The following is a 15,111-nucleotide window of genomic DNA, read 5'->3' on the forward strand; positions in this document are numbered from 1 at the left end:
AAAGATGTGCTCTTGTTGGATTGGAGTGGACCTCCTGTTTACAAGGCTTATCCGTGTATTATTTATGCGTGGAAGTGATGGGGGAGGGAGTGGGAAATGGGAAACAAATGACTTTTTGGATCTCTGATTTGAACCAATGCCAAACTGATTGGATGAATGTATCAGGGAATTGCAGAAAGAGGCCCATTCAGTCCCGTTCCTCTAACCTTGCAAATAATTTTCCTTCTGTTATGTGTAAGGATCCTTCGCAAGGCTGGTTATTTCCAATCCAGGTCCACATGGATCTGAATCCACTAGATAAAACTAATTTTTATGTAGAACTGAAGTGTCAAGCTCACTCTAAACCTGTATTGGATTCGACTGTTATAATTAGTTTTTTAACATGTATAGTGTTTAATACCCCTCAAGTGGCTGTACAAGGAATGGCTGCTTCCTAGCTTATTGGTTCGTCCATCAGGTGAATATGTGTTTTTGCATCGGTTGGTTTGGCCACAGGTATCTAATAGATTTCCTGATTGGACTATTGTTAGCTAAGGAGTACCTCTTATCTCAGGTATAAAAGGTGTCATTTTTTGTTAATCTCTCTCTTGCTCTCTTCCCCCACTCCCCGGCCCCACCCCGGCCCTAGCTCATCTTTAGTTCCTTTCGTTTTGGCTCATCTCCCAGTAGTAAAGCTGGTGCCATGTGCTCTGTGACTGTTTCTTTGTTTTAAACTTTTCCAATAAAACTTTGTGAAGCACCAAGTTGTTTTCAACTCATTCCTGGACTCCTGAAAGAACCTGCGGATTCAAAAATAACCGGATCCGACACCTGTAAGCTTTGCTGATGAGTGAAGTGGAAATATTTATACTGGTACAAAGGTTGGGAGCCTTTTCTCAGACTGGACAAAAGTTCTGTAGCCAGCATCATGTTTGGGAAGCAGATTGGATGATAATTACTGTTGGGTTTCCTTCAGGCCGGATCTTGTGGAGAGGATTAGGTTTGAATGAACTGCTGAATATTCCAAACTCAGCTCGGGTTGTCAATGTCAAGAGCCCACAGCCTGGAATGTGGACAATAAAGGTATTGTGTTGATTTTGCCATGGCCATTAGAAGTACAAATCTTGCCTCCTTTTTTAATATTGGCAAACCTCTACTGCACCGTCCCATCCTCTCTATACATGCACATTGGGTAGAAATGAAGATGCGTTATACCACCCTATTCATTCTTTCTCAGGATCTCCTTATCTTCCCCACTTTTTCATTCCAACACTGTCTAGCATCTTAACACACTTGCAGCTATTTTGGGATGCATGCTATTTTCAGTCCCACTTGTTCAGCTTTGAATATGTTGTGCACTTTGCGGCTCAGCCTTTTACTTTGATTTCTTTGTACAAATTAAGTCTGGATGGATTTTTCGCTGCAGTCACAGTTGTTGTTGTATCACTAATGTTGACTGAGTGGATGATGACCAAGGCTCGTCTTTGTTAAGCTCCGCAGCACTGGGCGCCACTCTGTACGGATCACAGGAGTCAGCAACATTGATTTCCGGGCTGGATTTTCTACAAAACCCACCTCAGACTTCAGCAGAACAACCGAGCGTCCAATTCAAGGTAGTTAACTGGGAATGTTGCCCATCTAGCCTGGGCTCATACCTATTCAACTCGTGGGTCTCCTTGGATGGTGAAAGCACTGATTCTCTGGGGTCAAGATAAAATGCCTAGTCAGAGTTTGACATAAGAATCGAGGATAAAGGAGTACGTTTGATGGTCTTGGAACAATCAGTATCAGATTCTTGTAGATTTTAAAGAGCATCGCTCATTCTTCCAAACCTGATGGCGTGTAGGCCCATCATACTCAGTACCTGTTCATGACTCAGCTCCGTCAGACTAAGAATCAGTGTAGAGAACATATGTTCTTCTGTTCCCAATGCAATGATATTCTTCCTTTAGTATGGGAACTAAAACTGCACAGCACACTCCAGGACACAAATTAAAACAAAAAATGTTCAAAATATTCAACAGGTAATGCCGCACCTGTACACAGAGGAAAAAGATGTGGAAACCCAAGAGACTACAGATGCTGGAATCTGGAGCAACACACAAGATGCTGGAGGAACTCAGCGGGTCAGGCAGCATCTGCGGAGGGAAATGGACAGTCAACATTTTGGGTCGAGAACCTTCATCTGGACCTTTCTGGAAGTGTCTCGACCTGAAATATCGACTGTCCATTTCCCTCCACAGCTTCGTCCAGCATCTTGTGTGTTGCTCCAGAAAAAAGGTGTGACCTTTCATCAAATTGTTCATCAGAATGCTCCTGGGCTCTGTTGACCAGCTTCCATGGCTCACTATTGAAACTGGGGAGACGTCATTGGAGCTGTGCTTCTTTCTATTTGACTCCAAATGATCCTTATGCCCTAATGTACAGGATGCTCCTGGCGGGGTGTCATCAGTGCACTCTACTGATGTCAGGCATGAATATAGTTGACTGAATTGACTAAATCTTATCTGCTCATTATATGCCTGAACTGTAGGACGAATGTGTCTCTGTGGGAAGTGAGTGAGCCAAGCAAGGAGAAACTCCTTTGTGGGTTTTCATTAGTTTTGTATGGCTTTCAAACGCAGTTATGTATTTCCAAGTATATCTGATATCCAGCTAACAAAAATAAATCTAAGAATATAAGTACAGGGGTGCCCTGGGTTATGAATGACCTGACTTACGGAAATCTGACTTCACCCAAATTCTCCCATACGTTTTTAAAGCAAGTTTCAGGCCAGTAATAATAAAATGTTTCATGTTATTCATTAATGACTAGATACAGTAAATATTCCATTAATTTAATTATGGGTTGGGTTGGGTTGGGTTAACGAATGTTTTTCACTTAAGGAGAAATCGAATTACGGACAGTTCTCAGGAACGGAGTCCTTATGTAACTTGGGGACTGCCTGTTTAGGTCTAGACAGTAAAAATTGGAAATCTACTTGTATGCAACATGACCACTTAAGTTCTTCACAATAGGGTTAGATAGGCCACCCATTTAATCCTGCAGCAAAGTTTTGTGAAAATACTCTGCCATCTCAAAGGTAAATATGTTGATCCATTTTGAGATCTCACTCACTGGAATTGATTGCCTTTCACTCAGAGATGCCCCTCTAGCCCCAGCAGCAATCATTATGTCCCATGACCTTTCATGATTGTGTGTACTGTCCCTTTAGTCTCTTGTCCTGCTGTCAGCCAGATGTTTGTTCTGTCCCTTTCTGAAGGAGTTAATCTACTTACATTTTTGGGTGTCTGTTTCATATTGCCCAAGGCACTTTACAGTAAAGTTACAAAAAAAAATTGACTGGAGTCATGTCAAGAGATATTGGGGTAAATGACAAAAAACTCGGAAAGGATAAAATTCTTTCAGCCTGTCATATGTTCATGGTTTGTTGCAGTTCCTTCACAACATAGAGGGTGCAGAGGAGATTGACCAGGATATTGTCTGTGGTTGGGCATTTTGCTTAAGGAAAGACTGGCAGGCTGGGTTTGTTTTCCTCAGAGTAGAGGAGGCTGTGGGGGAACCTGACTGAGGGGCACAAAATGATAAGGGGCACGGATAGGGTAAATGGCAAGAAACTTTTCCCCATAGCAGAGGTGTCAAAAACCAGAGGTATTAGGTTTAAGGTAAGTGGTGGGAGATTTAGAGGGGGCCTGAGGAAGAAGTTTTTCGGCTGGAAGCTGGTTGGAATCTGGAACACACGACCTGAGGGGGTGGAGAGGGAGTTAGAGTCTCTAATGATGTTTAGGAAGTGTCTGGACAAGCACTTGAACCAAGACAGTGAAGGCTTTAGACTAAATGCTAGCAAATGGGATTAATATCAATGTTTTTTGATGTTCAGCATGGACATGGTGAATCAACAATCCTGTTTCAGTAATGCATAACAATAAAACTCTGCATCTTTTTGAGATTGCAAATATTCTAGAGTTGTCTCAGTAATACAATTGCACTATTTGTCATTGCTTGTGCTCTGTTGAGTTTTTCCTGACCGCTATTTGCTTTCAAATCTGTGTGCTCTCTTACTTTACAGGCGTAGCCACCCACATATTGTTGAACTGCTCTGGTCTGCAGCCTCCGGGACAGCTGGATCGATTAGAGTTCCTCAGTACCTCAGGACAGTCTCTGAAGAGCTTGCCTGTCAAGGCCCATTCCAGCCTCACCACCAATGTGTGGAAAGTTCCAGAAATCTTGCCGCCCAGTGAGAGCTTCTTCTTGAAGGTGACGGGATATGATAGGGAAGGTTACCGTTTTCAACGGCTGTCTAGCGTATCCTATACAAGCCTGGTACCTGGTGAGAAAACTCTTTTGCACTTTGAGGAGGTTAGATGGTTGTGTGGGGCAGTGGTAGTAAAGGAAACCAGTTTTCCACATCCTTGGACTTCCCAAAGGACTGTAATGTAGGAAATTCAGTGGCCAGTATACGTACATCCCTCAAGTAGCAATGAGATAAATGACCTGCTGTTAATCATAGAAAGTGATGTTGTTTGAGAGATAAATATTGGCCATGACATCACTGAGAACACCCTTGCTCTTCTATGAAATAATGCTTTGAGACCTTGTACATACACCTGAGAGAACAGACAGTGCCTCCTGGGATTGTGGATCCTTGAGCTTTCTGCCATTCATTAAGATCATGGCTGACACTGGACCTCAAATCCACTTTCCTCCCTCATCATTATAACCCTGGATTCCCTTATTGTTCAAAAATCTGTCGGTCTCACTCTTGAGTACGTTCAAGGCATCCATATCTCTCTGACAATCCCAAGATCTTCAGCTGTTGGTAAGGAAATTCCTCCTCACCTCAAATCCTAAATAGGCCATTTCTTAACCTGAGGCTTTGAGACCAGGAGAAGCGGTTGGTCACTCAGCACCTGCCCTGCCAAACCCTCTGTATCTCAAATCCCTCTCAACCTTCCATACTTCAGTGAGTCACGGCAAATAATTTAATTTAATGACAATGATGTGACCAGTGACCCATAGGTGGGTTCTTTAGTTTGGCTGTGATGTGCTCTCATTGTCCAATCAAGTCATAAAGAGCTCAGCACCTTGAAAAACCCAACAGTTTAAGACACTGAATGAAACCACATCTTGTTTTATTGACTAGACAGGGAATGGTTGAGAGAAGGAAGGTGGTGCGGGGTAACTTTTGGGGGCAGAGCATTTCTGTTAAATTATCTATGTGTTTTGATTTAGGGCCTCCAAAGGTGAGCATGCCTGGTCAAACACACTCTTTCTACCAGCAATCTGCATCGATCCCCTGCTCTGTGGAGAGTCCGATTCCTTTCACCCTGCGGCTCATCCGGAGAGGGACCAAAGTTCAACCAGACCGACTGTTTGAGTGAGTAGATTGAGAGGGAATGGGAAGCACCAATGCAGGCGTTGTGTCAGGGCAGCGAGTGCCAATGTTGAACTAGCTTATTGGTAAATTTGTAAATTGGTTTATTATTGTCACACGTACAGTGAAAAACTTTGTTTTGCATGCTTTCCATACAGATCATTTCATCACATCAGTACATTGAGGTAGAACAAAGGATAAGCAATAACAGAATGCAGAATAACATGTCACAGTTATAGAGAAAGTGCAGTGCAGGCAGACAATAAAGTGCAGGCCAATGCGAGAGGTCAATAGACAATTGAAGCAGAAAAAAGAAATAAAAAGTCTTGCATGTCCATAGCACTTTTCAGATCCCTTTCAGAAGGTCCCAAAGCACTTTTGTGGCTAATGACGTACACCTGATGTGTGGTTACTGTTGTACTGAATAAAAAATGTGGCAACCTATTAGAACACAGCAGACTCCCACAAAGACCCATGTGGTAATGGTTTCAGTAATGGCGTTCGGAGCAATGAATATTAGCCAGTATACTGGGATTAACTCCTCCACTTTTCTTTGAAAATAGTGCCAGGGATCTTTCATTAGTGAGCAGAAATGACCTTGGTTTAATGACTCATCAGAGGACCTGCTCGTCTAACAGTTCAGCACTCCTTCTGTACTGCACTGGAGTGTCAGTCTGGATTATCTGCTGAAGTGTCTGAACCTTAAAAAATAGAAGGAGGCCATCCATGTTTCTGCTGGTTAAGACAAATCCCACCTTCCAGCACCAGTGTCATAGAAATTCAGGCCACGTCCCCTCAAATAAATATCCAAATATATTTTAAAAGTTTCTGCCTCTACCAACCTTTCCAACAATGACACCACTTCCCTGAGTGAAACATTTTTGTTGACCTCTAAGGAAAAATATTCCTCTCTGTTTACTCTCTTTAGGCCCCTCAAAATTCTATATGCCTCCCCTCGGTCTCTTTGGTTCCAAGAAAAACTAAGCTCATCCATTCTTTCCTCATGGTTGCAATTTTCCAGTCATGCAATATTCTTGTCAATCTGTGTTGCACCCTCTCCAGTGCAACCACATCGTTCATGTGATGTGGTAACCAGAACAATATGCAGTTTTTAAGCTGTGGCCTAACTGATTTTCTTGTATAACCTCCCTACTCTTATGTCCTATGCCTTTGCTAAGTATTCCATTTGCCTGTTTGTAACCTGTTATTGACTGCTAACTTATGGAATCTGTAAATGGACACTCTCTGGTTCTCCACACCACTCAATATCCCGATAAGCTACTTCCCTTCAACCATTCGGTTCTTGAATCAACTGGCAAAACCCTAATCACTACAGTTTAGCAACACTATGACCACTTTGATCACTTTGCACTAAAATGGACTTTGATTTTTATGTTCTAATTGTGTTCTTGTAAAAATTGTGTATAAGTTATGTTTCATTTATGTTTTTCTTATGAATGCTGCTGATATGATGCTATGTGCCTGTGATGCTGCTGCAAGTAAGTTTTTCATTGCATCTGTGCGTACATGTACTTGTGTATGTGACAATAAACTCGACTTTGACTTTGCTTCTTATTGTATATTCCTTTGGTTGTACTCCCCAGATAAATTTCTGTGGATTAAATTTCATTTGCCAATTTTCTCTCCAACTGGCCCGACCCACAGTCTAGATCTTTCCTACTCACGGTCAGCCACACTTGGCCAATTTTTTTATCACCTGCAAGGTTCTCTGTCATACCCCCTACATTAAATCATTCAAATATATTACAAAAAGCAAAGGACTGAGTACTGTAGCCTGTGGAACCCCACTGGTAACAGCCTTCCAATCACAATATTGTCCATCAACCATTACCCTTTACTTCCTGTCACTCTGTCAGTTTTGGATCCGATTTTCCACTTTTCCTGGCATTCCATGGGCTGTTACTTATTTGACCAGCCTGCCACACCAGACTTTGTCAAAATCCTTGCCAAAATCATAAAATCAAAATAATGACTACCTACAATGCACATCCTTCTTTCACCTTTCGTTATCTCCTCACAAGAAATTCAATTTTCATTAACATTTCCATGCTGACCATCACTGATTATTCCCTGCCTACTGTTTGTACTGTCACCTTGAACTGATTTCAATCATTTTCCCTCCACCAAAGTTAAATTAACTGTCTTGTTTATCTCTTCCTCCCTTTTTAAATAACACTTAGCAGTCCTCCAATCCTCTGGCAACATTCCTGCACCCAGGAAGGGTTGGAAAGATGTCGTCAGAGCCTCTGCAATTTCTTCCCTTGGTCCTTTTAACAGCCTGATATATATTTCATCTGGGCCTGGCAATTGCTCCATTTTCTTGATAATCCCTAACCATCTTCTCTTTTACCCTTACAACTTTACATAGTTGTCAGCCTTAACCTCAACATCAGCATCATCCTTCCCTTTTGCGAAGACAACTCTGAACATTCTTAAAAGACTCTTACCCACACCCCCTGCCTCCACACTGATTTCCGTTTTGGTCCCTTGCTCTTTTCTTAATTACCTTCTTGTTCTTTATGCCCTAATGCACTGATATCTTTGAATTTTCTTTAATTTTAGTTGCCAGTATTTATTTTATGCCCACAGATGTATGAATTGAATCAAAAAAACATTCTGACTTGCATCAGATGAGGGAGAAGATCTGTATTTACAGCCTGCAGCCTCATTGAAATATATTTTTGCATGTCTTAAAAACCCACATTCCTCCTCTTTGCCATGTGTTATTTCAATGTGGATCCACTTAGGACATGGGTTTCTCACAAACATTAATGATATATTTATCCTTCCAGCGACACTGTGAACACTACGTGGGAAATTCCTGGTGTTTCGGGATCTGATGAAGGGTTTTATGACTGTGTTGCTATCAGTAACTCAGGCACAGGCATAGCTAGGACCTACTTGGTTGTTACTGGTGAGTAGTTATTGAGGCTCTGATAGTAATGTTTGTGGTGGGTGTTGATGTGGTTGATAATTTAGTATTTCAGTATTTTCTGCAAATAACCCAGAACTGAAGGTGCAGCTGGTGCGTGATGGGAAGGTGAGAATACTTTCTTTGTTTAGATTAATACTGTTTTGTCCCTCTCTCCCTTCCTTAGAAATTTACTTCCCTGATTTCCTTTTCCACTCTTAAATAATGAGATACAGGTACAACAGACCTAATGGTTACCTCCTGTACTGTAATCTACCCATAATAAGTGCAAGTCCATCTGGGGATGAGTAGTCACTGTCTCTCTGTTGCATTCTGCTGGCCTCCCTCTTGTCGATCGTCCAGTTTGTGCTAGGGGCCTCTTCAACATACACATCAAATACACTACTTGATCTGACATGAATCCCTCATCCTACCCCCACCCTCTCTTTACGCTCCCTAAGGCACTGACATGCTGGAGCTCATTTTTAGACATGCCTTTGTTCACTTGTGAGGCTGAACCATGAATGTTTGTAGACTTGGCCATGAAACAACTAGCTACATTTTAGAAAGATGGTAACTCATTAGTGCTCAGGAAAGGTAACTTTCCAACTCTGTCCAGGTGCTTTGAATAGAAGAATACTACTTAGCCCCTTGAACTTATTCCCTCAGTGGGATCTTAACTGATCTGGGACCTAGCTCCTTGTTCTTGCATTTGCACCATACCTCTTAGTTCCTATGGTTAACCAAAATATCTCAACTTCAGATTAACTAAGTGACCTGCTGACCTAATGTTAAGAAGAGAGTTCAAACCTACAGCCCCTTTGTTGTATGTAGAAGTATTTCCTAACTCCACTCCTGAAAATTCTGATTCAAATTTCTGGGTCTGGTCCATTAAGCTTAAAATTTTTAGCCAGTCAGTACAAGTTTCTCTCTATTTACCTTATCACTTCTTATATCTTGGTAATTGCAATCAAATTACCTCTAGGTTCCATGGATTGCAACCCTAGTTAGTACAATACTATTCTCATATTAATGGTTAATACTTTTGCCCCTTGTGCTGGGGTTTTGATATCATTTACTGAAACATTGTGTTGTTGAGCACTAGCAGACAGACACAAAAAAACACCAGTAACATGAGGGAGAAATAGAGCAAGTTTTCCCGTGTTTGGTCAAACCAGTACATTGTATCACTGTATGGATGTGTAACTTCCATCCTTTTGTACTCAAGTTGCAAAAACCCGCATTTCATTTGCCTTTCTGATTATTTTCTGAGTTTCTTAATCTATGTATTCAGATCACAAAGCCTCTTTGGACCTTCACTGCTACTTTGCTTTCATTATTTAAAAATACTTCTTAAATCTATCCTGTTTATGGATGACCTTAAATGTGCCTATATTTAAATTAATTTAGCTGTGGAAAGTATTCTTGGGTCCAAAATGATTCCAAAGGTTTTTTTTGTTGATTTGTAAGTTGCTTAGTGACAGAAGCATTCTCATGAATTGACTTTATTTCACATCACTTCATATCTTCATTTATCGCTGCTAACCATTTCTCTAGAACCACCTCCTAGTGTGGAGATTCCTCAAAACGTCACAGCACTCCCTGGGGATCAGGCGGTTCTGACATGCACAATCCTTGGAAGTATTCGATATAACATTACCTGGATGCGTGATGGGATTGAGCTACAAACTGACAATAAGCGAGTTATTCCTTTGAAGAATTCATCTCTGGAATTTCGGAATGTACAGCCTGAGGATGCAGGCCGCTATGAATGTGTGGCGGTCAATATGTATGGTTGGAGTCAAGCCTCTGTGTGGTTGTTCATTCCTGGTAAGAATGGCTCTCCAATGCCTTCTGCATCTCTGTTGGGCCAAAACTGATGGTTTTCTTGACCTTGAGCAAGGGGAAAAGGTGAACAAACCAGCTGATTCTGTGCTTTGAGAACTTAACCTCCTCAAAAATGTTTAAGGATGTTGGTCTAGTTTTCCTTGGAGACTTTGAGATGGTTAAGGAATTGAGAAGAATTAATGGTTTCAGGACAGTTAAGGAAGTTGGCAGGATAATTCAGAAAAATAACTTTGTGTCCTGGAAAACCAAAATCCGGCGGTTAGAGCTTCGGACAAGGGAGCTGGAAGCAAAAATTGGTTGAACTGTTGTTTCAAATACAATTGAAAATTTGTGAGCAATTTACCAAGAGAAGCCATTTCAGGAAGCGGTTGAGGGATAAGTTGACAGGTGGTTTTGTGATGAAGGAATCTCAGTAGTTCTGGGCGTAATGACCGCTTCCTTCTATTCTTGTATTAATGGTTAATACTTTTGCCCCTTGTGCTGGGGTTTTGATATCATTTACTGAAACATTGTGTTGTTGAGCACCAGCAGACAAGACACAAAAAGCACCAGTAACATGATGGAGAAATAGAGCAAGTTTTCCCGTGTTTGACACATAACCAAGTCCACGTCACTGTGATGTTAAATAAAATAGAAAAGTGCAAATGCTGGAAATCTGAAATGAAAACTAAATGCTGGATATCTAAGAGTCAGAAAGGATGAAAATCCAAACCGAGCTTTTGAATACCCTTTGGGAGAAATGATCAGATCATCATCATTATTAAACCTCTCTTGGGTGCTTGGAAGTTTGTTGTAACCATCCTTCTGGTTTAGAGAGTGGTGGACCTTTGTCTCTTGGGCCAGGATGGGAAGCCACCTCCCACTGGGCAGTCTTCCAATCCATTGAATAACGTTAACATGGATATTGTTGTGGACCTCAAGGGTATCTTGCCCCGTCCCCATGACTGTAGCCCCAGGACTCTGATAATGGAGAAACATTTGTTGATGGAAAGTGTGAATCCAAAGCAAAAGACAGCAGATGCTGGAAATCTGAAATAAAAACAGAAAATGATGGAGGATATTTAGCAGTTCTGCGGGCACTTGTGAGGGGACTGACTTTTACATTGCAAGTGGAGACAATTATTCTTCAGGCTTTTCTTTTGTGTCCTCATTTGCAGAGGCCCCACGTGTTTCTGTGAATCCCAGCTCACAGATCTTCTCAAGGGGAGCAGAGGTCCACATTGACTGCATTGTAGGAGCTGGTTATCCTGATCCCGGAGTGGCCTGGATCCGTGAGGGTGCATTTGTGACGAGCAATGACAGGTGAGGGAGTTGGAGCTTCTCATTTCAGGCGTTGGAACAGAGGAGGAGGTTTGATGTGTCTCACACTGAGTGATCAAATTAAACAGGTATGATTGAATGATTTCTCCCAAAGGCTCAGAGGGTAACAGCCCCCATCAGTCAGCTGGACCAGACTGGGGATGTTGTTGGCCTTGCTCATCTCTTGCCAGAGGGGAAGTAATGGAATTGACTCAACCCGGAAAGAAATATCAGGCAGCAACTCTTGCTGAGAATACCACAAAGGTTCACCAGATTAATTCCTGTGTTGGGGAGTTTGTTTTATGAGGAGAGATTGAACAGAATGCACTTTGCTCTCCTTTGATTAGAAGAAGGAGACATTGAAACAGAATAGGGCTGGAAGAGGAGACACAGGGAGACCAGTTCCAGATTTTTATTTCTACCTGGATTGCCATTGTGGAATTCAAACTCATGTCACTGAATCAGTGGGCCAGAACTCTGGCTGCTTGTCCAGTAACTTAATTATAGTAAAACTGCATTAATCTGCTTCCCCATTGTTTGGAAATCCTGATGGTTTCTGCACTTGGCTGACCGGGTGATGTTTCTTGTGCTCCCTCTAAGTTCACCAAGGCCTGATATCCTGCTCTCCTCTTAAACTCACTGGGCCTCTGCCTCCATTGTTCCCTTTAAATTTAACATGGCTCAGTTCGCTGCACTCCCTTTAAACTCAACGGGCTCCTGTTTCCTGCACTCACTTTAAACTTATCTGGGCCCATTTTCCTATGCTCCTTCTAAACACACTAAGTTCACTGGAAATTTTATTACATTTTCAAGTAATATCTTAAAAAAAGAGAATTAAAAGTGTACTGGAGTATTAATAGATACTGTGCCCCATATAGGGCTGAGTCAAGAGTCTGGTCAAATTAATGGTAGGGGCCCTGCAACAGTGGTGCTGTTGAATGTCATAGGGAGATGCTTGAGATTGATCATGTGTAATAACTATTTCTCTAAGCTAGAGAGAAGTGCCTGGACTTAAAGTTGGCAGACATGAATTTATTTGTTTTTATAGCTGAACTTTGGATTCCCATCATTAATGGTACTTAAGAAATCAAAAAAACTGTATTGGCTGAACATCTGAAATAAAAGCAGAAAATGCTGGAAACACTCAGCAGGTCAGGCAGCATCCGTGGAGAGAGAAACCAAGTTAATGTTTCATGTCCAGGATCCTTATGAAGCAAAATAACAAGAAGAAAGTAATTTTTCCAGCCACGTTTAATTAATTTGCAGGATGTGAAAGTACCCTGAAGACAAGATTCATATTTTCTGTAGGAACATTATTATTCTCTCTCTAGCCTTTGGATTGGACAGTGCCCTCTTTAGTACACTTTGGTGAAAGAAAATCAACTTTATTCCCAGTTACTTCAGTAAGTGACGGCATTAATAATAAAGGTTAATGAGATTTCCAATGTTTTCACAAGAGACAGTTAACAACAAAAAGCCAAACTATCATCTCATCTTTGGTCTAATCTGCCCCATCACCTCCCCCTTCTTCCCACCACTCCCAAAGGGGTCTAGCAATATATAGTGTTTGCTCATCATGAAAATGGATAGCAGTTCAATGATCTATAAAGCCTCCAGTCCTTGATGCAGCCAACTAACAGTCAGGAGAGAGATGATCTATATGTTCCTCTACATTATCAGGCCCTGTCAAATTGAGGAAGTCATCAAATGAACCACCAGAGAAAAGAATTGATGCAAGTTGTTTCCAAACATATTAAAGCAATATTGTTACTCGTGCCAAGGAACTTGGGAAGAATGGCATTTTGACACTGTCTCCTTTTAATGGGATTTCTCTCAAGATTTGTAATCTCGAACTGGCCCAGTGCCAACATAAACTTTTCACTTAAAAGTAACCAAGAGGAAAGATTGGATAAGCCAAGGTTGTTTTCTTTGGAACAGAGGCTGACGGGAGACTTAATTGAGTTGTATATAATTCTGAAGGACCTAGAGAGAGGAAGTAGGAAGGATTTACTTCCCTTAGTTGAGGGAATAGATTTAAAGTAATTGGTAGAGATATTAGATGGGAGATGGGGGTGGTAAGGGTCTGCAGCTTACTGCCATGGTAGAGGCAAAAACCCACCTCATATTTAAGCAATACTTTGATGTGGTCTTGAAGAGCCACAAGGGGAAGGGCCGCAGACCTCTTACTGGAAGGTGGGATTAAGTTGGATGGTTCTTTCTTAATGGGCTCAGACAAGATGTGTCAAGTGGCTTCCTTCTGTACTGTAAATTTTCTTTGATTCTATTCTGTGAAAAGAATGAGTCTCACTGAATATAGATCTCATGATGTTAGCCAGGAAAAGAGCATTCAAGTCTGTCAGTTGGGTGAGATTCCCTTCTTGAATCAAGTGGCAATGGACTAGAAATTAAGGGATACAGGAACTCAGGTCAATTGCAGGGATGGAGTTTCTATTTCAATGCGTTTCAATTAGTTACCTAGAAAAGAAGTAAAATGTGAAAAACTTCTTGGTTTAATTGACATTTGATTTGCAGTCTTAATTTATTTGATCTGAATTGCATTGGTTTGTCAGTGGTGGGAAGGTTGATCTTGCCTGGTTCACCTGAGCTGAATTTTGATAAGGTCTCTTCGCAGTTTCACCTGGGTCAGATCAATATAAGTGAAGGCAGGATTATTGCTTCTACTGCATGGAACCTTTGATTATTACAGTGCAACACAGAGCAATTTGAGCAGTATTTATTATTGATTTCGCAGGAAAACAGTCCCATTGGCAAATTAATGATTGACTGCTTCCTATACATTATGGGGCTTATTTTTAACTGCTAATGTTAATAGTAACAGGATGTTAACAGCCTCTCATTGACATCAGCAAGCATAAAATGGTAAATGTAAGCACAGGATTATCCTATATAGTTCCTTGAACCTACTCTGCCGTTCAATAACAGTATGGTTGAATTTCTACCTCAACATTCTGCTGTCCTAGCCACATACTGCTTGACTTCACCAGCAACACACAAGATGCTATAAGAACTCAATGGGTCAGGCAACATCTACGGAGGGAAGTGGATAGTTGACGTGTTGGGTCGAGACCCTTCATCGGGACTGATGCTGCCTGACCCGCTGAGTTCCTCCAGAATCTTGCGTGTTGCTCCAGATTCCAGCATCTGCAGTCTCTTGTGTCTTGATTTCATTAGTGCCCAGTAATGCCTCCAGTTACTCTCTGTCACCCTCATTGAATCACAGAAGTCATAAGGGTATCTTTTTAAGTAGCTGCTTGTTTTTGTGTTGGCCACATTTAAGGTGTAACTTTGCAGCCTGTGATATACAATAGACTCTCACAAGTCATCTTTGAACAAAATTCTTACACTGCATACTCTTTGACCAGATTCACGAGCTACAGACTGGAAACCGCCCTGGACAGGTAAATTGTAAGTTATTGTAGGGAGGCCAGGAAGAGCAGGAGGGTCCCCTTGAGTCCCAGTAGAAACATCAGTGACTGCTGCTGCTGCCTTCACCCTGGCCTCCCCTTACTCTCCTCAACCTATGTTAACTAGTACTTGCCCTTCTCCAGTGCAGTGATTTCTCCATTGAAATCTATGGCCACAGATTCAATCTGTAAGTTCCCCATCGTAAGCCTTGAGATAAAGCAGCAAGTTCATGCCTCGCTGCTGGACTTCATG

The 15,111-nt window shown here is 41.6% G+C and overlaps 1 protein-coding gene across 1 annotated transcript in view; it reads left to right on the plus strand.

Annotated features, from left to right (window-relative positions):
• LOC127582286 (hemicentin-1-like) overlaps positions 1-15,111 on the plus strand; it is a 260,770-nt gene that overhangs the window by 54,395 nt on the left and 191,264 nt on the right. Inside the window, 7 exon segments of the mRNA XM_052037463.1 lie at positions 956-1,062; positions 1,472-1,592; positions 4,050-4,310; positions 5,213-5,357; positions 8,168-8,289; positions 9,844-10,116; positions 11,292-11,436. Coding sequence (XP_051893423.1) covers positions 956-1,062; positions 1,472-1,592; positions 4,050-4,310; positions 5,213-5,357; positions 8,168-8,289; positions 9,844-10,116; positions 11,292-11,436 — 1,174 coding nt within the window.

The sequence above is a fragment of the Pristis pectinata genome, chromosome 23 (genome assembly GCF_009764475.1).
Source record: "Pristis pectinata isolate sPriPec2 chromosome 23, sPriPec2.1.pri, whole genome shotgun sequence".
Taxonomy (NCBI): Eukaryota; Metazoa; Chordata; class Chondrichthyes; order Rhinopristiformes; family Pristidae; genus Pristis; species Pristis pectinata.